Here is a 26,238-nt window from a genome sequence, read left to right on the forward strand (position 1 = left end):
CTAGCCTTTCTAGTTCTACACACTACCAGACTGAGAAAAGTTACGACCTTTTGGTCCTCCGCTATTTGATTATGATATTGGAATATCTCCTCATGAGTACCAAGTCTCTCAGTCTTCATCAAATGCATTCACAGCTCCCATTTTCTCTTTTGTTACATCCTTCATTTTTCTGCAAAGAGAATAGGTATGGAGGTGCCCACACTCCAGATTCTTACAAACATGATGAGGGTTTTATTAGGGATGTTGCTCATACAATCTAAGATGGGGAGCTGAAGCCCACGCGGAAACACTCTTCTGACGTCACTACCGATCACGAGACACTTCAGAAGGGATGCATCCTCTAATGCATAACACTAACAGCTCCTTTGTGACGGACAGGCCGGAAAATGTGGCGCAAAGTCCGACTGGCAGGATGAGAAAATCCTGCCAGTGGGAGGTGCCGTATTAGTCCACCTGTTGAAAATTTTAAATTTTTTGAGTAACTCTTTATTGTATCATGTATGTGACTTTTTGGATCTTGTATGTAACATGTTTAGTTGTGGTTATTAAGTTATCTACATATACTCTTCATGTATGTATATATATAGGTGGGATGAAATTTTGTTTGTTAAACCTACTTATTTTTAATGTAGTCTTGTTTTCCTGTTCATGCTTCCCATAGTTACACTATTTACTCAAATTAGGGTACATTTCCATGGCTACGTGAAGTTAATCAGTGTGTCATCCAAGTGGCTATTGTTCATGTGAAGGGAAAATGGCTTGGTTAATTGCATAGTCCTGGAAATTGCAACAAATGCTGCTTAAGTTAATTTTTCTGTAATCTTCAGAAGAAATCTGGCAACGTTGAAAATACTAGTTTTTGTACGGATTGGGTAATAAATCACTTGCTGCAACTGTATCATTCATCACCCTTCCCCTCCTACTGGAGCGCAGACAGAAAGTGTGGGTGTGATATTCATCCAATCTGATATCCAATACATCACAGATTAGCTTGATCCTCTCCTCAACTCCTGTCCAGATACATTATTAGAATGTTTATCAGGATTTGGAAGTTCAGCTGATTTATTTACTTTTTTCCCCCTCTTGCTCCCTCTCACAAGGCTGCATAAGTTAATTGCCTCATTTCTATTGTTACTCTGGATGAGATCAGATACATCAGTTCTCAGATCTTAGTATAACTCCGTATCATACCAGCTGCCACATTTGTCTATTGTAGCATCAGGGGAACTCAAATGTGTAGATTTTAATTGTAATGGATATAATCTTTTGGCATACGACCAACATCATAATTTCTGAAATGCATGCACTGTTGTTTTTAGTTTCAGGAATACAGTTGAGTGTAATATATTCATTTTCATTAGGGATGAAGATTGCACAAAGTTTTATATTGATTAAACTATATCCATTATATTGTTTATTGTTCTGTTTTGTATTTCATAAATTTTAACTAGCTTGCAGCTGTAATTTTTCATATAAGTCAAGCTGACAGTTATTTACATCTAAACAGATGGTCGTATGTATAAATTAGTAGACAGTGTTCAAGACCACTCAAGACAATGTACCTGAGCTCTTCAGAAGCTGCAGCTTGGTATTTTGTCGGTGCAGGGTGATTAGCAACATTTATGGCCATACCAAAAACTCGAAGGTCACAAAATAAAAATGGAAATAGGTACGGGTACAGTTGTATCATTAATGCCTGAGACAATTTATAATCAAAAACTGAAGCATTTGCCTTTAAATACGTCAGATGTGATCCTAAGGACATACACTGATGAGGTTGTACCATTAAAAGGATGTGGAGAAAGAGAAGCAAATGGACAGATGGCCAAGTTGCCTCTTCACCTTCTTTGAGGAAAGTTTCTTGCTTTATTTGGTAGAGCATTGTTGGCAAAGATTAGACTCAACTGGAAACAGTAAATCAGATAGTGTATTCAAAAAGCAGATTGCAACAACTTCTGATGGAGTATGAGAAGGTGTTTGAAGATTCGTTAGGCTCGATAACTGGCTTGGGGTGCATTTAAAAATCAAGACAAACAGTACACCAAAATGTCTCAAAGCCAAAACTGTACCTTAAGCCATTTGGCCCTGCGTTGAAGAACTAGAAAGACTAGTAGAAAGATGAGTCCTTGAACTAGTTGCTACAAGTGATTTGGCAATATCAATAATTCCTGTACTGGAACATGATGGGTCAGTGAGAATATGTGGAGATTTTAAAACAGCAACTAATCCAGTATTGTGCACAGTTCATTATCAACTGCCTCTGATTGAAGACTTGTTGCTAGATTTTCTGGAGGGCAGAAATTCAATAAAATTGATCTTTCATCGGCATATCTGCAGATGAATATGGCTACAAAATCACAGCTGCTACTCTACCGTTGGGGCGCTCAAGTGTCTTTCATTACCCAAGACTTACTTTTGGGACAACATCTGGTCCTGCTGTTCAGAGACCCATGGATCAAATTCTAAGTGGGCTGAACGGGGTGCAAAGTTATTTAGATGGCAGACTCATCATAGGTTCAAGTGAACAGACACACATGAAGGATTTGGAGGCTACTCTCAAACTTTTAGAGAGCCACAACCTGAGATTTGAAAAGGAAAAGTGTGACTTTTTCAAGTTTTCATGAATTATATTCATCACATAATTGATAACGATGAGTTACCCAAGGAGCTGAAGAAGATGTCAGCAATCTTAGAAGCACCACAACCTCAAAATATGACCCAACTAAGGTCGTTTTTAGGATTGATGAATTATTAGGGTAAATTTGTGCTGAATTTAGCAACACAACTAAATCTTTACACACTTTGCAATGTGCCGAACAGGCATGGCACTGGTCAGAAGAATGTAAAAGTGCATGGAATGAGGTGAAAGATGTCTTCTAGAATCCCAAGCTGAAGTTGCAACCTGCTTGGAATGCGTCACCCTGTGGGATTGGTGTAGTTGTCTCGCATGTAATGCCTTCAGGGGAGGAACGACCGATAACATTTGCTTCACAAACTCTTAGTTGCACAGAAACAAGTTGAACATCATTTTCAGGGTAAGAAGATTTCACCATTACCTTTATGGATGTCATTTTACTCATTTGATCGAACCTCGATCCTTGACGTTAATCTTTGGGCTTTATAAAGGTTGATCTTCTTTGGCACCTGATATTGTCCGCTTATGCATATGATATCCAATATCGTAAGTTAGAGCAGCATGCATATTCTGATGGTTTGTCACGATTCCTTTACAAGTCGAGCATGAAAATGTTATCAACGTTCCATATTTGTCGCTTGTGGATAATACATCTGTGACTTCACCTCAAGTTCAGGGATGCATAAGAACTGTTCCAGTGATGGGGAAGGTGATAGACTTGGTCACAAAAGGAATGCTATCAGACATTTATAGGAAAAATCAAATGAAGACTTGAGTTAACAGTGCAGAATGAAGTTTTATTATGGGTAATCCATGTGACTGTTCCTTCGTGTTTATGTAGTAAAGTCCTTAACCAACTACCAGAGGGATATCCTGGTGTGGTGAAGGAATTGGCCTGTAGTTATCTTTGGTGGCCAGGATTAGATGCTCAAATTGAAGAGGAAGTAGGGCAATGTCAATCCTGTGCAAAACTAAGGAAGAGTCCAACATTACCATTACATCCATGGGAATAGCTGACACAGCCATCGCAGGGAATACACATTGATTATTCTGGTCTAGTGGAGGGTCACGTGTTCTTAGTGAATGCACACTCTGAATGAATGGAAGTTGCGATCATGAAGTCAACGATGTCTGAGTGGACCATTGAAACTAGACAAAATATTCACAAGATTTGAAACACCAGAGCAGATTGTAAGTGACAACGCTACTCCACTTCAAAGGAGTTCGAGGACTACTTGGGAACTGGTATACAGCATATTAAGTCAGCTCCATATTATCCTGCAGCAAATTGATTGGCCGAACGTTTTCTTCAATCTTTGAAACATTCCATCAAACGGCGACCAGGGGACATTGGTAAAAAGAGTGAACAAATTCCTCATGTGTTACCGGAACACTGCACACGCAACAACACAGAATTTACCAGCAATGTTGTTGTTCAAAAGAAAACTGCGAACACTGTTTGAACTGTTAACTCTACCTGATACTTTAGAGATTGTTAAATGACATACAAAAAGTACAAATTGCTTGGAGGGAGCAAGACTTTCAACAGTGAGTATTCAACCAGAGAGAGCGTGTGCTAGCCAGAAGCTGCATCACCAATGAGCAATGGGTAACTGCTGTGATCCTAGCAAAGACGGATCCAATTTCATACACTATACAGACGGATGATGAGAGAGTTTGGCAACGTCATGCTGATTAGCTACTAGCTTCATAAAGTGAAAACACAGACTGCTCTAGGAGGACTAACTTTTTAAAATCTAGACAGCAATACTTCGGAACTGAAACCCAACACACTGACAAGTCAGATTCTGTTTCTGAGCACTTTCCAATCCTATAGTGACCGATAGTGAAGTAACTTCCCAGGAATTACCACCTAATGAAGGGAATGAGGACACTTCCAAGGTCTTGAGTAGGTAGGTTCCAGATTGCTGAATTCAACCCAAATGATAGACCTCTACAAAACAAAAGAAAACTTTATTTAAAAATTAAACAAAGCAAGCACTATGGTGTACCCAACTCATTTTTTTTCCAATTAAGGTGCAATTTAGTGTGTTCAATCCACCTATCTTGCACATCTTTGGATTATAGGGGCAAAACCCACACAAACACAGGGAGAATGTGCAAACTCCACACGGACAGTGACCTCGGCGCCGTGAGGCAGCAGGGCTAACCCACTGCGCTACCGTGCTGCCCTCAAAGCAAGCACTATTAAGAGTATAATACTTTGTAACTACTCATGCTTCGAACTCAATTCCACTTGCCACTTTCCCCAAGAGTCCCTTGTACATTACAAAAATCTTGAAGGTTCATTCACTTTTCCTCTGACCAACTCAAAGGTATGCCACAGACCACCATAATTCACTCTAATTCTCCTCAGTATTTTAAATTAATTTCCATGTTTTGAGGCAGACCCTACAACAAAACAGAAGCTGAACTGAGCATGAGACTGTTATTGTTAAGGTTGAAGTTTAAAAGTTTAAATATTGTTTTTTCTTTTGTTTTAATAAAGTTTGTTTATAAAATAATCAAGCCCTATTTCTTGTGTTATCACTTCTGGAACAAATCGATCTTTCCGCACTGCACTAAAACTTAAAAATGTTGCGGCTCTGGTCCAGTATCTTAGCCACGGTTGAGAGCTGACCGGGTGTCTGAAACAAATAAGGGACAGAGTGTCTTATTTTAATTTGACCTCTTTTTTTTCAAATTATCACTCTTGCATATAGTAATAGTGTTCACATTTTCTAATGCCAGTGTATGTGAGGGAGGCAGACAGGGAGAGAGACAGAGTTGCAGTCCACCTAGTTGTAAATTTGCAGTTTTAGCATTGATGAAAGATAACAATTACTTAGAGATAAAGAAAATCTCATGCCATTTATTTTCAACCACATGGACTAACAGAGCATGTTGTAGATTTCATTCCGTAAAACATAAGAAAAGTTCTTGAATATCATTTAATGAAAATAGAATTGTACTTGGTTGCTATTATTTCCATGTGGTATAAGCATCTGTTTTGATATGAAGTTGAGTCCTTTGATTCACTGTGAGCTTTTCTTGCTATCATGTTAATAAGTTCATATTCATGTTTGTATTTCATGTTCTCTATATGCTCCACCTCTCACGCTATTCCAATGCTAGTTTTTAGCTCCGTAATTCCCTCCAAGCACCCGGTTTCAGTTGTCACCTCCCTTCCAAATGTAGCAATGGCTATTCGCCCCTGAAAATTGCAAATATGTGAGAGATATAACTTTCTGGAACCCAAGTTCATTTTCTAGAAGACATTAATTCACAGCACAAAATAATTTGTAATTTGGCATTAACTCCTCTTTATGTCTCTGGCAATTACATTTCTTAATTTGAACATAAACAAAATCAAAAAGAGAGACTCATCCACCTAATGTCTGAAGGGTCCTACTTCATTCTCATAAATTTATATTAATTTTCAAAATGGCAATTGGATGCGAACATACAAGAAGACATCCCAGAATTTGTACTAATTTATAAGTAGGAATTGAAAGATAAATGATCTACTATAACACATGCAATCAGTGAATCCCGAATTTTATTGAACAATATATTACATGATTAAGGCTGAGTTTTTTCTAAACGCTCTTCATTTTGTTTAATCTTCACTTAAAAAGTACACGATTAATTCATAATTATGTGTACTTTCGCCTTAATGGAACAGATTATATTCTTCTCTTTTTTTGATATAGTACAAAGAGGTTCCTTTCTGTCAACCAGTATTTACATCAGCAATCTAAAGTCGTTGACATCATTAACCAAGACTAGTTGGTTAACTGAACAATACTTCAGTTTACAATATTTATTTATTTATTGAATATGGAGCAAGAATTTGTATTCCGTTCAGATGTGGTACCTTAACCGTAACAATCTTATTTAATTAATTGTGCACATTTTAGTTGATCTACTCATCTTACATGACCACATGTACATAATATTTTACCAATGGTACTGGAAAAGGGCATGGGTTAGAATAGAATGGCATTCTAGAATTCAATTTTGTAATTCTATTTGTTTTAATATGTTGTGTCTACTTGCGCTATGCATGTATAATATATCTAAAAGTTTTGGTGAATTAATAATTCGATATTTATAACTAGGAGACAAATTAATTTTTTTTTAATTTTGATAAATTTAGAGTACCCAATTATTTTTTCCAATTAAGGGGCAATTTAGCGTGGCCAATCCACCTATCCTGCACATCTTTTTGGGTTGTGGGGGTGAAACCCACGCAGACACGGGGAGAATGTGCAAACTCCTCACGGACAGTGGCCCAGATCCGGGATTCGAAACCGGGTCCTCAGCGCCGTAGGCAGCAATGCTAACTACTGTGCCACCGTGCTGCCCTGACAAATTAATTCATCAAGTACAGTTGCTATTTTTTCTTTTCAAATTTGGACTCAATTATAAGTTATTGATCAGATTTGTTTCTGGTTTCTTTTAAGATTGTATGAAGATAAAGGAGAAAGTGACTTTATGGATTCCTTGAGGCAGCTTTTCAGGTCAATCAATGACATGATGTGCAGCACTTCCGATCAGACAGTAATAGTTAAGGTAAAACTTGCAAGTTTAAAAGAATGAATGCTTCTTCATCCATGCTTAAACTAGGATTGTATGTGGGTATGCATTATTTAAGATTGTTTCAGAAAATTCATGCAGAATAAGCAGCAAAAAAATATTTTAACTTGTTTATTTAAATGTATTAGTTTAATACATTATATATATATTATATATATTATATATGTTTGTATTATATGTTATTGATGAGATTCCATATTTTAAAACTTCAACTGCAACAAGTTAACTAAAGTTAACAAGGACTAAACGTTACTTAACAGGCAACTAATATACCAAACTAAACCACATCAAAAGACTAAACAGAAACTCCAGTAAATAGTGAAGTTTTGAAGACTAAGTTCCAAACTCCTCTTGGTATTCAGCAGGTTCTACTCTCCCTGCTGCACCATTGTGATTCTTCCCATATTGTTTAAGCATAATTTCACCCAGCTTCTGAGCAACCCGAATCAACTTGCAGCAGCAAAGCTCACACCAGTGACTCCTTGTTCCTTAGATCTCCTGAAGTCCAATTTCTTTGAATAGAGAACCAGTTCCCACCAAAATCCTGTTGAGCGTCAGCAAAAAAAGTATTTTTCATTGCTTTCCTAGCATCAGCTGATTCTGTCCATAATAAGAGCAAAATGCTGCGGATGCAGGAAATCCCCAAATAGTGGAAAAACCCATTTGGTCTGGTAGCATCTGTCGAAAGAGAAACTGAGTTAATGTTTTGAGGCCATTTAACCCCAAAACTCTGAAGAAGAGTCATAAGGACTCAAAATGTTAACTCAATTTCTCTCTCCACAGATGCTGCCAAACCTGTTGAGATTTTCCAGCATTTTCTATTTTTATTATAGTGTTTCCGTCTCTCTCTTTCTGGGTGTCTCCAGATATGTGTGTTTGTCAAGAAAATTAGCTGCCCCTATTTGTGTTAAGGTGGGAAAACTTGTCACTTGATTTCCTATGGGTTCTGGTTACCATTCACATGGGTCTGTCTCTGGGCAGACTTGGTATAATCACACCCTCCTCACTTCTAACATTCTGTCTGACCTTAAATTAAAAGGAGACAATTTGCAAAACTGTTTTTATAAAGCCTTGCATTCCTAAGAATGCATTTAAAATACATAAAGATATAGATGTATGTAGATGTATATCATGCAGATACATTTATAAATGACAAAAAAATGATTTTTTGCAATAATTATGCCAAATTGACCCACAAGTTTTTTTTGCCTTTAGTAAATTTCTGTTAGGCGAAAATTGTGAAAGGGCATGATAAAGAATTGTTTGAGACACCACAAATCCTCTTGATCTAAATGTGAAATGTATCAATTCAATTTCAGAAAGCAAGGGTAAAACAGTAGACAAAAGCCCAGGTTTTGCAAACAGTGAAGTGACCCTGACCACCAATGACCTTGGAAAAAAGCTGTCTACTAAAGCTCTAACAACGTAAGCACCAATCAGACAGCAAACTAGGTATTATCCTTGATTAATGGTGGGATTTTCCAGCCCCTCCCACTGGCAGGACGATCTTGTCCTGCTGAAACCAACAAGAACTTAAATGGATCACCACATCCGCCGTGGGAAAATCTGCCATGGTGGGGTTCTTTCGGCGTTAATATTATTAGCGAAAACAAAGTAAAATTGAGCACATGGGCTTAAGGTAGAAGTTGATATAGCATGAAAAAATATTTTTTAAAAAACAATTCATTATTTAGTTTTTTTTTTAACCCTTAACGGAGAAATTTGATATTCCACAATTCTAGAATCACGTTTTCATGTCCAGGGAGGTTTTTCAGTAATTTTAACTTTGTATACAGTTTAAAAAAGGCTAAACATCTTTCAGCAAGATGTAACTTTGTCATGGATTTGAGCAAGACTAGTTATGTAAAAGTGGAAAAACATGTCAAATGAAATGATTCCTAAGATTTCCATTTTTGGAGACATCGTTGGGGATGGGAATTCTTGGGGACTGCCAGTCAATGGCCGGAATCGCGGTGGCCTGGTGAAAGGGGCAGGAAGCAAATACGGGTTTCATGCTGGGCGATAAACCCATTGCGCGACTCCCAGCCTGCCCCGCCGGCCCTGGCAAAGTTTCCGCATGGAAACACCTCATTAACCCTGATTTAAATTTAATTATCATTGCGCATCTATTCATTCTGATGGCATTTTTAAAAAAAAGGAGGTTGTCTGTTCTGAAGAGCTTTCTAGGTAAACCAGGTGGTCTGTTTGAGTGCTGTCCCCCACCTGCTCTTTCCATGAAGTGCTTCAAAACAAAGAGACAACCTATTTAACAAACTGCAGTTAGACGGAACAGCTGCTCATAAGTGGAAGCATTTCAGAATTACTGAGCTCCTGGATATTTATATGAATAAACCTTCCTTTAAAACTGCCTGAACTTGCCAAGCAAGAGGCTTTTAAAATGCAATGGTCCGTTATTTGAATATAAAGAATGTAGATTTTAGGCTCCTAAGCTTGCAGAAAGGCTTGAATTAGTTAGAGGACGATGAAATTGACTCTGAAAAAAAAGCTTCAAAGGCCTCCAGAACATTACAGGGAAGGCTTTTTACCTTCATCCCACGGATCTTTGAACTCCACATACTGAAAGACAGTTTAAAGTTTTAAAGGCTTCAGATGGCACCAAATGGCACCCATCCTAGGAAAGACCCACGACCTAAGCCCCTCCAGCCCAGCCAAGCCCTCTCAGTTCACCTGAAAGGACCCCCCACTCGACACCCTGGAAGCAAGCGTAGGGAGGATAATCGCCTCTTTACCCCCCTTGGAATGCATGGTGCCAGGTTGTTTCTGCTCTCAACCTTTGAAATCTAGTAATGCCCAATGTTTCAGATATTCAGGTCTATATTACATGATTACTCACAGTGGACAGTCCTCTTAGATGAAACGTTTTAAGGGTTGATAGTTTAATTTAAATCTAGTTAATGTTTTTGCTTCAAGAGAACAGCAAGAGAACAGGTGGCTGGAACCTTTCAAGATTTTCGGTAGTTTAAAAAATATGATTGCTTTTTCAATAAAAGTCTTTTCCAAAAATGAGTTTGAAGGGTGCTATGTATTTAATCTTATCTTATGTCTATGGTTGTTTTGTAGGGGGCAGCTTTGAAATACCTACCGACAATTGTTAATGATGTGAAGCTGGTATTTGATCCCAAGGAACTTAGGTAAGGGGTGGGTCATCCTGATGCTTTTAAATTACCAAAGTAATTGTTCTTTATTCCCTGCAATATTACTTGGGACTCTTTGGGGTTGTCAATTATGTTTTAAAATTTAGCCGTGCAGGGCCTATTAGTGAAACAGTTTGCTGGTCATACATTTAGAGTGCCCTGGAATCCAGTGCACCTGGCTCATCCAGATTTTGAATTATTCAGTCTGTCACAGTCCTCAAAGCAGGATTACACTTTGCTGCATTTATTGTAGCAGGACATCCCAAGGTGCAGTCCTAAAATAAAGTGTGTATTTTGCTTTCCATTCTCCTTATAAGAAAAGTGATTTTCTTTTATGGATCAAAAATCTCTTCAAGCTGTTGCTCCAACTGATTTCCTATCCGGAAACCTATTCTGCTGGCCAGTCCTCCTGCATTTAGAGAATGGAGAGTTCTTGAACTATGGGTGGATGAATTGTAGATTTTGCCAGCATCAGGATATTGGGGATTGTGTATTTTCTGGATTTGCGCTGAATTTTTTTGTGGTCAAACTGACTGAATTGGATCTGCAGCAATACTGGAAGACAACTGGCCTCCTGGGTCTGTGCGCAGTGCTGCCAACTTTCAGTGGTCCGCGTGGCAGACTGTCCTGAGAAGGGCACTCATGAGTGGTTCCTTTGAAGTATCTGGATGTTACGCATGACCCTGAGTGTCAGAAAGTGATACTGGGTGTGTGATGGGGTGTAATGTGTTGAACAATATGAGAGGCTTATGGAATTATGGATAGGAGATGTCATGTGAATGTACATTCACTGAACTTGTCTACCCCATTAGGCCATTAGACTTCTTGGTTCAGGTACCAAGAATTGATCTCCCTGGGCACTTGTTCATAATCCTATTTGAGGGTTATTTGAGATCCTCAGAGAACCAGGGCATATCTCTGTCCACTTCCACCACTAAGGTCTCCAGTCCCACCATCTTAATTCAGGAGTTCTCTCTTTCTTCTTATGGTCCATTTTCCATATTTACAATTTGTCACAGTAATATTCAGCAGCAGCCTCCTGCAATTCAGTGCAGTGAGGCTGGTTAAATGCTATTACCACGTGCTGCTTAGCAGCTTGCTGAGCACAGAGGCCGCCAGCAGTGTGGTAGATGCTTCATCCATACTATATAGTCAGGAAAATGAGGTAACAGCACCAAATGTGCATACTACCTGCCTTCACTAGCAGTGTTGACGGGTTGTAAATCAAAGCCCCTATGCCAGAAAAATATCATGGATGAATTTCTAACCCATAGTTCCTTAATTATGTGTCTTCTCATTGCTGCACTCTCTATTAATTTTCAAAAGTCTTCTGTATCTTCCATTGAAGATGTTCTATTTGCATAAAGGCCTGCATGGAATCTATATTTTACAATGAGATGTGTATGCTGGTAGTTGATGGCTAAAATTGTAATTCCTGTTCTATCAGATGGAGAAGAAAGTGATTATCAAACTTGGAAGCTTTGTGAAGAAATGCACGCTTTATAAATAGTTTGTTTGAAAGTCAGATTTGAACAGTGTGTAGTTATGTGTGTGTGTGTGTCTATATGCATGGACTTCAGATTAAATAGCCTGAAAAATTCTTTATTTATACATGCTGGAAAACAATGTTTTGAATATTGAGTTATAAGAACCTATAATCCAGTATTACTTTATAAACCACAAAATTGTACAGTTTGCAGAATCTTTTGATGGTTATTTGAGACCCTCACAGGACCAGAAATTAAGTTGTGTTGGAATTTGTTTATGATTCATAAAATAGTTCTGAGCTTCTTGTGGTGATCCTCACTAAGGGATAATTTTGAATATAATTGGTTTAAAATAGTATATTTAAGGCCCTAATTCAATCATAACTTATTAATGGTCTGTCTAATTGCCTTTCTATACAGTAAACTGTTTACAGACTTTATCCACAATGTTCCACCGGGCAGACTTGTGCGTCAGAAGTTGTACTGTTTGATAGAAATAGTGCACAGTGACCTCTTCACACAGCATGGTGAGTAAGAATTTCTAGTAATTAATGTGACATTTATATTGTGCTCGGCCTCTTCCAGGCTTTGATCTATGCTTGTACTATGGGGAAAGTGAGGTTTTGAACCAATTAAATTAACTCCACAAGAGCAGCAATATATTTGATTACAACTTCTACTTCAGTTTTCTGCAAGGGGAAGTTCAAAGAAAATGCTTTTGTGTCAGTAAACGCCTCAGAATCCCAGAGCTTTACTTTAAAAAAAAAAAAAATGTCAGGAAACTCCAGTGCTGATGTGTAAATTAACCACATGTAACTGCTGTTGCATTGTTACATCTAACTTTCAATGGGTTTCCAATGAAAACATGAAACATTGATTATAATATAAATGATCAGTTTTGTAGTTCCTGCTATATTCAGAACAAAGATTTAGAAACCATAAGCAGGAGTAGGCCATTTCCTGCTCCACCATTCAATATGATCATGGTTAATCCTCTATCTCAATGCCATATTCCTGCTTTCTCCCCAAAATCCCTTGATGCCATTGAAACCGCCAAAAAAACTATTTTTTCCTTGACTACACCAGTGACCTGGCCTCCAGAGGTTTCTGTGGTAGAGAATTCCATAGGTTGAGTGAAGAAAATGTCCTCACCTCATTCCCGTACCCTGAGACTGTGTCCCATGGTTCTAGACTCCCCAACCAGGGAAAGTATCCTTCCTGCATTTAGTCTTATCCAGCCTTGTTAGAATTTTGTACATTTCAGTCAGATCTCTTCTCACCCTTCTAAACTCGAGTGAATACAGGCCCAGTCGAACCAATCTCTTCTCATAGGAGAGTCCCACCAACCCCAGTATCAGCCTGTTGAATCTCTACTGCACTCCCACTGTGGCAAGTATATCCTTTCTTGGGGAGGGAGACCAAAACTGCACTCAATACTCCAGGTGTGGTCTCAAGACCCAGTATAACTGCAGTAAGACATCTCGACTTCTGAACTCAAATCCCCTTGCAATGAAGGCCAACATACCATTTGCCTTCCTGATTGCTTTCTGCACCTGCCTGTCCACTTTCATTGACTTGTGTACAAGGACACCCTTGTACATCCACACTTCCCAATATATCACCATTTAGATAATACTCTTCCTTTCTGTTTTTCACACTGAAATGTATAACTTCACATTTATCCACATTATACTGCATCTGCCATGTGTTTGCCCACTCACTCAACTTGTCTAGATCACCTTTGAAGTCTTGCACTCTCCTCATAACCTATAATTCTGCCAAGTTTTGCGTTGTCAGTAAATTTGCAACTATTACATATGAGGGTATTGCTTGAATGTTGCATCCTGTTTTTGTATCTATCGTCTGTTGTTACTGTTGCAAATGCTGTCAAGTTTTAACAATTCTGTCTAATGTTTCTGACTTGCTTCAGTTGAACTATTCTGAAGTGAATATGTCACCGTGCATTGAATTTTGTGCTTCAGATATTAATACCTTAATAAAGCTGCACACAGTTAAATTAACATGCCTGCTATCCTGATATAACTCAAATTGTGCTATGCTGTATATAAATAATAGCAATCATGGCATTAATTTAGGCTTACTGTTAACAAGTTTCAATTTTATAGCTGACTTAGTAGATTCCTAGTTAGCCCCATTTCATGCAAATATCTGGATAAAAGAAAATTACTGCGGATGCTGGAATCTGAAACGAAAGAGAACATGCTGGAAAATCTCAGCAGGTCTGGCAGCACCTGTAGGGAGAGAAAAGAGCTAATGTTTCGAGTCCAGGTGACACTTTGTCAAAGCTTTGACAGAGTCTCCTGGACTGTGATTTTCCAACATTTTCTCTTTTGTTTCATGCAAATATCTCTTCAGCTACAACATTGAAAAAAAAATCCATTCTGCACGAGGAATTTTATGATGTGAAGTTATCTTTTCTTTTCCACTTGGCACATTATATCCTTGTGTAGACAGATAAATTTGCTGTCATAGATCTACTTCGATTACTTTCTTAATTATTCATATGCCAATTGTCAAAATATAAAACCTTATCAATGTATGTTCTTTTATAAAGAAAAATAAAACATTGAGAATGCATAAAGCTATGTTAGTAATCATTCAGATTTCAGTGCAAACTGCAAAGAACAGAGATAGCTAATCATTTCATTTGACTTCATTGTGCATCATATTTGCAAACAGATAGCTGTTTCCATGTTTCTGTGATCCTTGGCATTCCTTTCTGGAGAGATGTCTTTGAAACGCAAAAAAAAAGTGTTAGATTATTGATTGACAAAGGTCATTGCGAGATTAATGCTAATTCCTTGCATGTAACAGGCAAGATGATGAAGGTTGAAGTATAGTGTACCTGTGCTTGGAATTATTAATTCTTCCCCATTTGCTCAAGTTCCACATAGGTATAGGGTATACTCATCGTCTGAAGAGGCAATATTGTTTTAGTTACTTCAGCAGTCCAAAATATGACGTGTTGTATTTTGATCCAGGCTAACACCTTCTGTGTCTCTTTCCCTTGCTACCACCAGTTAGTTTTACCGGCCCCCTTTGCCTGGTTAATTGGCTTTAAGATTATTGTTCAGTTGTCAAGTCCTTACTGGCCTAACCTAACTTAGTTTTATTTCCAGGTGCACTTTCCCCCCTTCATTCTTGTGCTCTGTGTCTGCGCATTTTAGTCACCCTGAAACATTGTATGAGGAATATTATAGAAATGCAAATTGTTGGGTGGATGCAACATTGTGTCTCCATGTGCAACAACATTTTTTTCATAAATGTGTTTTATCTGCTATCATTTCAGCAAGTTTAGACTTCCCTGTTAATTTCATAAGGGACATTTCACAGCTGTTTGAAATCCCATTTGTTATTAAAACAGTTAATTTATATAGCTTTTTTCAAGATCACTGAATGTCTCCAAGCATTTTACACCTTTGAAGTTTTGTCTCTATTATAATTTGTCAATATGCCAAAAAATGCACAGTAAACCCCTTCAAACAACAATGTAATAATGACCAATCTGTTTCTTACTGATGTTGATTGAAGGATAAATATTTGTACGGACAATGGGAATAATTTCCTACTCTTCCTTGAAGTACTGTTGTGGGCTAATTTACATTCACCTGAGCAAGCAAATGGGGTCTTGGTTTCAATGAGCAAATGTCTCATTGAAAGATAGCACTTCCAACAGTGCAGCACACGCTCAGTGCTACACTAGAGTGTGAGCTTTGATTTTTGTACTTAAGCCCTGGAGGCTAAAGTTCTACCCATTGAACCACAGCACTCGTATTATTATTGTTGAACAATTTAGATGCTGTTTTGTGAACTTTTATGTTAATGGGAAGGAGGTATTACGTCAAAGTTTTAAAGTCCATTTGGTTATTTTTCCATCCAATAGTTCGCAATAGTTATTTAATTTTTTTCCCCATGAATCAATTTTGTTTTAGTGTCATGCTGTGACTGCTATCTATTTGGTACATCTTCACGCAACGGTCACTGTGGCATAAGGCTGATGGCAACTCCTAACTTTCAAGTTTACTTTTAATGACTAACTTGCACAGCATCTGTCTTCTATCACTGCAGTGTTCAAGTGTGAAGCCTATTTTATAATTAGAACAAAGTTTTTACAAAATCACTGTTGCTCAGTTAATTATGACCGTAGTCATTTTCAAATATTCTTTTCTTCAGTTGGCCGAAGGCTGACTGACACATTGGAGGCAGTAATGAACAATACTGTCTATGTGTGCCTCCATTGAGAAGAGGATCCAAAGATAAGAAAAATGGTACACATTTTACAGGATCTTGCCACTGAATAATTGATCTGGCGAGGTGTTTTGCTGTCGGAAAGAGGGCCTTAGTTTTCTCGGTGTTTAGTGAAAGGCCCAATTTCTATGTGCTGCTATACTTTTGAGATTTGAACGACCTTCAGCACAGCCCTCAAAATACTAGAGAAGTATTACCAGCAATTCCTTCACAAATCCAGTGGCAAGAAAGGTGCACCAACAACATTATCACGTAAAATCAACTCTACTGGGTGAAACATGTTGTTTGCATGCCTGGCATCATATTGTTCTGTTCGGAATTAGGTTGTGGCAGTAGGTTCCCAGGAGTTGTCCTCCTACTATGAAGCAATCAATCATCTTCAACGACTCATGGGAGTTCCTAGCTTGCGACCAACCAAAATGGTGAAGGTTCTATGGTTTTGGTTTGGGAAGACACCGAGCACATGAAAATACTTTTCTAGGAGTATGCAGAGGCAAGGTTGAGGCGTAAGTGTACAAGCCTCTCAACACTTCATCTGCCCGAATCTTTAAGTACCAGCTACCCTGCATGTGGCAGAGCCTGCAGATTGCGCATTAGACTTAGGAACAGGAGTAGGCCATTCAGCCCCTTGAGCCTGTCCCACCATTCAATGAAATCATGTCTGATCTGTGATCTAACAGATGACATATCAGCCATCTCAAAATCTATTGTGAAAGCAAGTCATCCTCAAACCCGTGGGACTTAATTTGCAGCATCTCCTCATGTGTTAATGCGTCCCTGGTTACAAAAACCTTGAAGCTTAGTTCTTGCTGCTGGTTCTTGGTACATAGAGATCGCCACTCCACAAGCACTCGGAAATCAAATGGATATTAGACATGAATGAGTGCCAGTCTGTAGCCTACTCACACAACCTCCTCCACATTGATCACATACTAAACCTTTTGTGTGCCCAATGATCGATTCCAGATAGGAAGTGTACATATAAGTCATTGATTGGCATGTAGATTATTTTGTTGCTTAAATGAGGTCCAAACTAAATATCATCGTATGTTAAACACAACACTGTGCCACAGCTGTTCTTGATTGTTTTTTAAAAAGGCATTGTTAAAGATTCAGCTCTGTGGACTCGTGATGTTGTGCTTCAGCCATTGAAGTTTTCGTAGCTTTGCTGCTTCTCCCTCAGATACTTTGTTGATGGTATTGGGACCTGCTCTTGGGACTTCTACCACAGTGCTAGTACATCAGTAGCTAAAAGCCAAGGCAACTTTGGCCTCTGGGGAATGAGGACCCATGGACTTGAAAGAAAAGAAGGAAAAACTTGCATTTAAATAGTGACTTTCATGTTTTCGGTGTCCCAGAGCACTTTACAGCTAATGAAGCATTTCAATAGCTAAGGCCAAGGCATCTTTGGGATGAGGATCCATGGACTTGAAAGAAAAGGAGGAAGGACTTGCATTTAAATAGTGACTTTCATGGTCTCGTTGTCCCAGAGCACTTTACAGCTCATGAAATATTTTTGACTTGCAATCACTGTTAGAATATAGGAAATGTGATAGCCAACTTGCAAAATGTCTACTTCCACAAATAGGAATATGACCATGATCATGGGGAGACAATGGTGTAGTGATAATGTTACTGGACTAGTAATCCAGAGACCCAAATTAATTTTCTGGGGACAAGGGTTCAAAACCCAACACCACATCTGGTAATGTGAATTCCAATAGTCTGTGGGCGGGATTCTCCGACCCCACGCAGGGTCCGAGAATTGGCGGGAAGCGGCGTTATTTCCGCTCCCGCAGGTTTTCGAATTCTCCCGCCGGTAAAAAACCGGCGTTGTGCAAATCCCGTCGGCAGCCTGTGAAAACAGCTGGCGCCGGCGGGATTTCATTTTATTTGCACTGACCTTAAATCTCCGGCCTGGATGGGCCGAAGTCCCGCCGACGTGGCCACGGGTCACGTCGGCGAAAATCACAGTTGATTTAAAACGGCGTCAACCATTGATGATGGGTGACGCCGTTCAGTGTCGGGGGTGGGTTGCGGCCATCGGGGGGGTGGGTTGCGGCCATCGGGGGGGGGGGTGGGTTGCGGCCATCGGGGGGGGGGGTTGCGGCCATCGGGGGTGTGGGTTGCGGCCATCGGGGGGTTGCGGCCATCGGGGGAGTGGGTTGCGGCCATCGGGGGGTTGCGGCCATCGGGGGAGTGGGTTGCGGCCATCGGGGGAGTGGGTTGCGGCCATCGGGGGTTGCGGCCATCGGGGGAGGGGGTTGCGGCCATCGGGGGAGTGGGTTGCGGCCATCGGGGGGTTGCGGCCATCGGGGGAGTGGGTTGCGGCCATCGGGGGAGTGGGTTGCGGCCATCGGGGGGGTGGGTTGCGGCCATCGGGGGGGTTGGGGGCAGCGGCGGGCAGAGGGGGGGGGGGCGACGGATGCCCGGGGCCAACGCACCGTCGCCCCCCCCCTCTGAACGCCGCTGCCCCCTACCCTAACCACCCCCCACCTCACCACCCCTACCTCCCTCCAACGCCCCTACCCCCTCCCCACCACCCCTACCCCCCTCCAACGCCGCCCCCCATCTCTCGCAACGCCGCAACCCCCCCCCCCCCTCAACGCCGCAACCCCCCCCCTCAACGCCGGGTCCCCCCCCCTCAACGCCGCTGCCCCCTACCCTAACCAACCCCCCCTCACCACCCCTACCTCCCTCCAACGCCCCTACCCCCCTCCCCACCACCCCTACCCCCCTCCAACGCCGCCCCCCATCTCTCCCAACGCCGCAACCCCCCCCCCCCTCAACGCCGCAACCCCCCCCCCTCAACGCCGGGTCCCCCCACCCTCAACGCCGCAACCCACACCCCGTCCCCCTCCCTCTGAAGGCCGGTACCCACACCCCCCCTCTCTCCTCCTCCCCCCCTTCCTTCCTCCTCCCCCCCCTTCCTTCCTCCTCCCCCCCCCTTCCTTCCTTCTCCCCCCCTTCCTTCCTCCTCCCCCCCTTCCTTCCTCCGTTAGTGGGGGGGGGGTGCGGCGTTAGTGGGGGGTGGGTGCGGCGTTGGAGTGGGGTAGGGGTGGTGAAGGGGGTAGGGGTGGTGAGGGGAGGGGGTTGGGGTAGGGGCAGCGGCGTGCAGAGGAGGGGGCGACGGATGCCCGGGGCCAACGCACCGTCGCCCCCCCCTCTGCACGCAGCTGCCCCTACCCCAACCCCTCCCTTCACCACCCCTACCCCCTTCACCACCCCTACCCCCCTCCAACGCCGCACCCCCACACCCCCACTAACGCCGCACCCCCCCCCACTAACAGAGGAAGGAAGGGGGGGGGGGAGGAGAGAGGGAGGGGGGAGGAGGAGAGAGGGAGGGGGGGGAGGAGGAGAGAGGGAGGGGGGGAGGAGGAGAGAGGGAGGGGGGGAGGAGGAGAGAGGGGGGGGAAGAGAGAGGGAGGGGGGGGAAGAGAGAGGAGGGGGGGGGAAGAGAGAGGGAGGGGGGTGGGAGAGAGAGAGAGGGAGGGGGGGGGGAAGAGAGAGGGAGGGGGGGGGGTACCGGCATTGATGGGGGGGGACCCGGCATTGAGTGGGGGGGACCCGGCATTGAGGGGGGGGGACCCGGCATTGATGGTGGGGGGGGACCCGGCATTGAGGGGGGGTGGGACCCGGCATTGAGGGGGGGAAGAGACCCGGCGTTGGAGGGGGTAGGGGTGTGGTGGGGAGGGAGGTAGGGGTGGGTGGGGAGGGAGGTAGGGGTGGTGGGGAGGGAGGTAGGGGTGGTGGGGAGGGAGGTAGGGTGGTGGGGGGGGGGGTGGTTAGGGTAGGGGGCAAGCGGCGTACAGAAGGGGGGGGTGACGGTGCGTTGGCCCCGGGCATCCGTCGCCCCCCCCTCTCTGCCCGCCGCTGCCCCCCAAACGCCGGAACCCCCCCCCCCCCCCAAATGCCGGAACACACCCCCCCCCCCCCAAATGCCGGAACACACCCCCCCCCCCCAAATGCCGGAACACACCCCCCACCCCAAATGCCGGACCACACCCCCCCCCAAATGCCGGAACACACCCCCCCCCCCCCCCCCAAATTGCCGGAACACACACCCCCCCCAAATGCCGGAAACACAACCCCCCCCCCAAATGCCGGAACACACACCCCCCCCCCCCCCCAAATGCCGGAACACACACCCCCCCCCCAAATGCCGGAACACACACCCCCCCCCCAACAAATGCCGGAACACCCCCCCCCCCAAATGCCGGAACACACACCCCCCCCCCAAATGCCGGAACACACACCCACCCCCCCCAAAATGCCGGTAACACACACCCCCCCCCAAAATGCCGGAACAACACACCCCCCCCCCAAAATGCCGGGAACACACACAACACACACACACCCACCCCAAATGCCGTAACACACACACACACACACACCCCCCCCAAAATGCCGGGTCTGTCTCTCTCCTTATCCTATCCAAAAACGCCGGGTCTCACCACTTCCGCAGCTGGTGAAACTGAGCGCTATCGCGTCAGTCAGCTGCTAGCCCCTCCGGGAACGGAGAATAGCGGCCCTTAAATGAAGGCCCCGGCGCCGGAGTGATTAACACCGATTTTTTTCGCAGGCAACCCGCGTTACGAAGGGCTACGGAGAATCCCGCCCCGTAATTGAAAACCTCGTCTCAGCAATGGTAACCATGAAACCATTGTTAATTAATTGAAAACATAGGCTGGGATTCTCCCCTACCCGGTGGGGCGGGGGGGTCCCGGCTTAGCGGAGTGGCGCCCACCACTCCGGCACGGGCCTAGCTCCCAAAGGTGCGGAGAATTCCGCACCTTTGGGGAGGCCCGACACCGGAGTGGTTGGCGCCACTCCAACTGGCGTCAAAACCGGCGCCAACGGCTTTTGATGCCCGCCGGCCGGCGTCTGGGCTAGCTGAAAGGCCTTCGCCGGTTTGCGCATGTGCCAATGCGTCAGTTGCCGCTGACGTCACCACCGGCGCATGCGCGGTAGGGGGTTCTCTTCCGCCTCCGCCATGGTGGAGGCCGTGGCGGCGGCGGAAGAAAAAGAGTGCACCCACGGCACTGGCCCGCCCTCCGATCGGTGGGCCCCGATCGCAGGCCTGACTACCGTGGGGGCACCCGGGGTCCAATCGCTCGCCCCCCCCCCCCCCTCCCCAGGACCCCGGGGGTCTGCTCGCGCCGCCAATCCCGCCGCCACCAGAGGTGGTTGAAACCAGGGCGGCAGGATTGGCCTCTCAGCGGCGGGACTTCGACCCATCGCGGGCCGGAGAATCGGCGCAGGGGGCTCGCCGATCGGTGTGGAGGGCACGCCGATCCCGTGATTCCCGCCCCCGCCAATTCCCGGGTGGCGGAGAATTCCGGCCACGGCGGGGGCGGGATTTTCGCCAGCAGGGTCAGAGAATTTCCCCCATAGTCTCAGCAATGGTAACCATGAAACCATTGTTGATGATGTCAGGACAACAGAGGTAGTTTTAAATGATCTATATTTGTATTATTAGAAATGAGGCATATTTTTAAGTGGGTTTAATTTATTGTTTTTGTGTAAGGAAGGGTAACCTATAGTTAGATTCATGTCAGACTGTACTTCTACTGTGCTTAGAGAAGGTTACAATGTGAAAAGTCAGACTTGGGAAGTGAAGAGCTGATGAAATTGCTACGGACAAATCATATATGTGAAGCAATGGTAAGGTTTGGTATCCTTATTTCCACTGTTTGAAGCAGTGGTATTCTGTGAGGAACTGAGTACCTGAATGTATATAATAACATTTAAGACAAAGGAAACCTGAGAGGACAGGTGGAAAACCTGGTGCCAGATTGTTTGTTAAAGTCAAGTGCAGGCTTTGTTTGATGGTATACACGGAAAACTTCTGGAATGGCTTATTAATGCAAACACCTGATCGAAAACATTGAAAGAAAATTTTGCAGAGTGTGTGTTCTTGGGAGTTGTGTTTAGAAACCCTCATGTGTCAGTCCTCTGGAGGGATTGTGAGAGATATCCACAGAAGATTGGTTGAGTGGCATCGGCCATTTAGTTTCAGAGAGGGGTGTATCTTGAAAACTATACACATCTGTAGATTTGTGAAGTTAATGGGGGTAAAGGAGTATTGTATCATGAACAAACTTTCATGTTCAATAAATGTTAAAATTAATTAATGGTCCTGTGTCACTGTTCCTTGATGTTTTCCAAGTTAAAAAGTAAAAGTTATGATCTTTTGAGCCAAGGTCCCATTCTGGAATCTTACTGACACCAACTGCCGTCGTACCAATTATTGTAAAAACCCATTATCACTAATGTCCTTTAGGGAAGGATATCTGCCATTGTTTGGCTGACATCTGACTCAGGAAATGCAGTAAATGTGGTTGACTCTTAACTGCCCTCTGAAATGGTGCCTCTCACTTTAAAGGCATTTAGGGATGGACAACAAATGCTGACAGTGCCTGTGATGCCCACATCTCATGAAAAATGAAAATAATGGAAAAAAATAACCTGTTTCAGTGATGCTGACTAAGGGATTAACATTGGCTAGAATACCAAGGAGAGCTCCCCTATTCGTACTATTTTACAAGGTAGTGTTGGACCGTTTACATTAACCTGAGATGGTAGATGTGGCCTCCATTTAATAAGTCACTCTAGAAACACCACCTCTGAGAGTGGAGCACACCCTTCAATTGCATCAGAGGGTCACCCTTAATCTTTGTGAGCTGGCTCACAAGGTGAGACTACTACCAACTAAACCACGGCCGACCAAGATGTGGATAAGGATGATTACTTAATAACAGAAAATGTTGCACTTTTGCAAAGGTGAGAAATGGCCTCTATAACTGAATTTTCTTAGGCTTTCAATGGGGGAGGCTGCTGATCACGTTTTGATAAGTGTAATGCCATCAGAATAAGAATAGAATAGAGCATTACAGCGCAGAACAGGCCCTTCAGCCCTCAGATGTTGCGCCGACCTATGTAAACCATCCTAAAGCCCATCTACACTATTTCAGTATACATCCATATGTTTATCCATGACTATTTAAATGCCCTTAATGTTGGCGAGGCCACCACTGTTGCAGGCAAGGGCATTCCACGACTACTACTCTGAGTAAAGAACCTACCTCTGACATCTGTCCATATCTATCTCCCCTCAATTTAAAACTTTGTCCCCTCGTGCTAGCCATTACCATCCGAGGAAAAAGGCTCTCACTATCCACCTATCTAATCCTCTGATCATCTTCAATTCCCTCTGCCTTTCCTCATAAGATCTTCCCTCCATACCAGGCAACATCCTGGTAAATCTCCTCTGCACCCTTTCCAATGCTTCCACATCCTTCCTATAATGTGGCGACCAGAACTGCACGCAATACTCAAATGCGGCCACCCCAGAGTTTTGTTTAGCTGCGACATGACCTAATGGCTCTGAAACTCATCCCTCTACCAATAAAAGCTAACACACTGTACACCTTCTTAACAACCCTATCAACCTGGATGGAAACTTTCAGGGATCTATGTCCATGAACACCAAGATCTCTCTGCTCATCCGCACTACAAGAATCTTACATTAGCCCAGTACTCTGTATTCCTGTTATTCCTTCCAAAATGAATCATCTCAAACTTTTCTGCATTAAACTCCATTTGCCCTTCTCAGCCCAGCTCTGCAGCTTATCTGTGTCCCTCTGTAACCTGCAACATTCTTGCGTACTGTCCACAACTCCACCGACTTAGTGTCATCCGCAAATTTATTCACCCCATCCTTCTATGCCCTCCAGGCGCTGGCATACGTGAAATCATGCCAGCGGAGAATCCCGTCTATTGTGTGGTTTCCTTAGAGAGAAAAAGCTGAGGAGACTTGATAGTGACATTCCAGTTCCTGAGGGGTATGGACAGGAACTAGGGAGGAATTGTTCCAGCTCAAGAGAGCATCGTGAACCAGAGGGCAAAGATTCAAATAATTGCCAAAAAAAGGAGCAAAGATGATGTGAGGAAAAATGTTTTCAATCCAGAGAGTGGCTGAGTCTGTTATCAACTTCCTAAGAGAGTGGTGGAAGCAGTTTAGATTGAAGTATTCAAGGGAATTGGATTGCTATCTGAAAGAAGGCACGTGGTTATGATGATAAGGCAGGGGGATTGGGACTAGATAGAATGCTCTTTCAGAGAACAAAATTGATCAGCTGAATGTCCTCCTGCACCTGTAAAGATTCAGTGAAATTTATTCTGGTTATTTACTGTCCTGTCACCCTCCACTCAATCTTGAGCAAAGTAAGGGAAGTGTCAGAGACAATACTGTCATACGGCACCTACACAGCCAATAGCCTTCTCACTGATGCTCAGTTTGAGTTCAGCCAACAATGCCCAGCTCTAGACCTCAGAGCCTTGGTCCAACCAGCGACACGAGCTGAATTTCAGAAGTGAGATGAAAGTGACTGTCCTATACATCAAGGCAGCATTTGATTGAGTGTGGTGTCAAGGAGCCCTAATAAAATCAAATATGAGAATCAAAGGAAAACTGTCCACTGCTTCGGCCAATCATGTGAGACCAGGATATTGCTCCAATTTTTCCTCACTTTATTGTCCTTGGCCTAGGTTTCTTCAGCAGCTTCATCTGCGACCTTGGCTGGGATTCTCCCTACCTGGCGGGCGGGGGGGATCCTGGCATGTTGGAGTGGTGTGAACACTCCGGCGTTGGGGCCGCCCCAAAGGTGCGGAATTCTCCGCACCCAGGGGCCAGCCCTCACATTGAGGGCAGCCATGCCGGAGTGGTTCCCACTCCGCCGGCTGGCGTGAACGGCCTTTGGCGCTACGCCAGCCGGGCCGAGATAAGAACTTCGGCCGCCGGGAGGGGGTCCTCTTCCGCCTCCGCCCATGGTGAAGATCATGGCGAGGTGGAAGAAAAGAGTTACCCCCACGGCACAGGCCCGCCTGTGCAATGGTGGGCCCCGATCGCGGGCCAGCCACCGTGGCTGTACCCCCCGGGGTCAGATCGCAATAAGCTGGTGATGGCACAATGTGAATGCAGTTCGCAACCCCTCAAGTACTAAAGCAGGACATGCATCCACGAAGCAGACCGAGACATCATTCAGGCTAGGTAATCTGTGGCTAATAACATGTGCACATACAAGTGCCAGACAATGACCATCTCCAACAAGAATGCACCTAACCATCTCCACATTACATTACCATGCTGAATCCTCCACTGTCAACATCCAGGGCGTTATTGACCAAAAGCTCAAATGAAACAGCTATTTAAATACTGTGGCTGCAAGGGCATGTTAGAGGCTGGAAATTCTGCGTTGAGTAATTTCCCTCCCCACTCTCCAAGCCAGGAGACGACTACCTACAAGGTACAAGCAAGTGTGATTGAATAAGCCCCACATTTCTGGATGAGTGCTACAAGAACTCAACACTGTCCAGGACAAAGCAACCTACTTGATTGGCACCCCGTTCACTACCAGCGCCAAGTGCAGCAATCCGCAGAATTTACAAGATAAGCAGCACAAACCTGCAAAGGCTCCTTTGACAATATCTTTCAAACCCGTATCCTCTTCCACCAAGACGAACAAGATGCATGGGAACACCACCACCTGTTAATTTCTCTCTAAGTCACATGCCATCCTTACTTAGAACTATATCATCCTTCTTTCATTGTTGGTGGATCAAAATCATGTAACTTCTCCCCTCCCAACAGAGCTGTGGGTGTACTCACACGGGTTGCAGTGGTTAAAGAAGGTGGCTCACCATCACCTTCTCAAGTGCAGTTAGGCATGGGCATTAAATCCTGCCCTAGCCAGTTACATTCACATTCTATTAATGAATTTTAAGAAATGAGGTCAACATGACATTTAAACTACTTTTTTTGTAGAGTCATCGCCCAGGATTTTCCTGCCTTGACACAGGTGGGGCAGCAAAATTTGGCGAGGTCCTTTGCCTATTAATGGTTCTCCAAATTTTCCTGTCCCGCCACAACACTACCCATCGGCGTTGCGGCTGGAAAATACCACCCATAGAATAATTTGATATTTTTCAATTTAAATATTACAATCCTAATTAGAAAAATTATGAATTGGCAAGGAGTGTTATGAAATGTTTATTACAAAGATGATTATTTTATTGATGAAAACGCATTTGC

The 26,238-nt window shown here is 43.7% G+C and overlaps 2 protein-coding genes across 9 annotated transcripts in view; one reads left to right on the forward strand and one right to left on the reverse strand.

Moving 5' to 3' along the window:
- The window catches only part of LOC119979445 (inhibitory synaptic factor 2A), a 404,538-nt gene that overhangs the window by 295,802 nt on the left and 82,498 nt on the right, over positions 1-26,238 (reverse strand). The window contains exon 4 of one of the 8 annotated variants that reach the window (XM_038821682.1): positions 5,533-5,849. The exons of 6 other annotated variants lie outside the window; for them this stretch is intronic. Coding sequence is in view for 1 of the 2 variants with exons in the window: in XM_038821679.1 (XP_038677607.1) it covers positions 5,840-5,849 (10 nt within the window). In the remaining variant the exon portion in view is untranslated. Of the gene's footprint in view, positions 1-5,532; positions 5,850-26,238 lie in introns of those variants that run through there. One more of the 8 variants, XM_038821679.1, reaches the window with a different exon arrangement.
- Positions 1-26,238, forward strand: part of dock1 (dedicator of cytokinesis 1) — a 763,650-nt gene that overhangs the window by 248,601 nt on the left and 488,811 nt on the right. Inside the window, 3 exon segments of the mRNA XM_038821673.1 lie at positions 7,102-7,210; positions 10,316-10,386; positions 12,297-12,403. Coding sequence (XP_038677601.1) covers positions 7,102-7,210; positions 10,316-10,386; positions 12,297-12,403 — 287 coding nt within the window.

The sequence above is a fragment of the Scyliorhinus canicula genome, chromosome 16 (assembly GCF_902713615.1).
Source record: "Scyliorhinus canicula chromosome 16, sScyCan1.1, whole genome shotgun sequence".
NCBI classification, from domain to species: domain Eukaryota; kingdom Metazoa; phylum Chordata; class Chondrichthyes; order Carcharhiniformes; family Scyliorhinidae; genus Scyliorhinus; species Scyliorhinus canicula.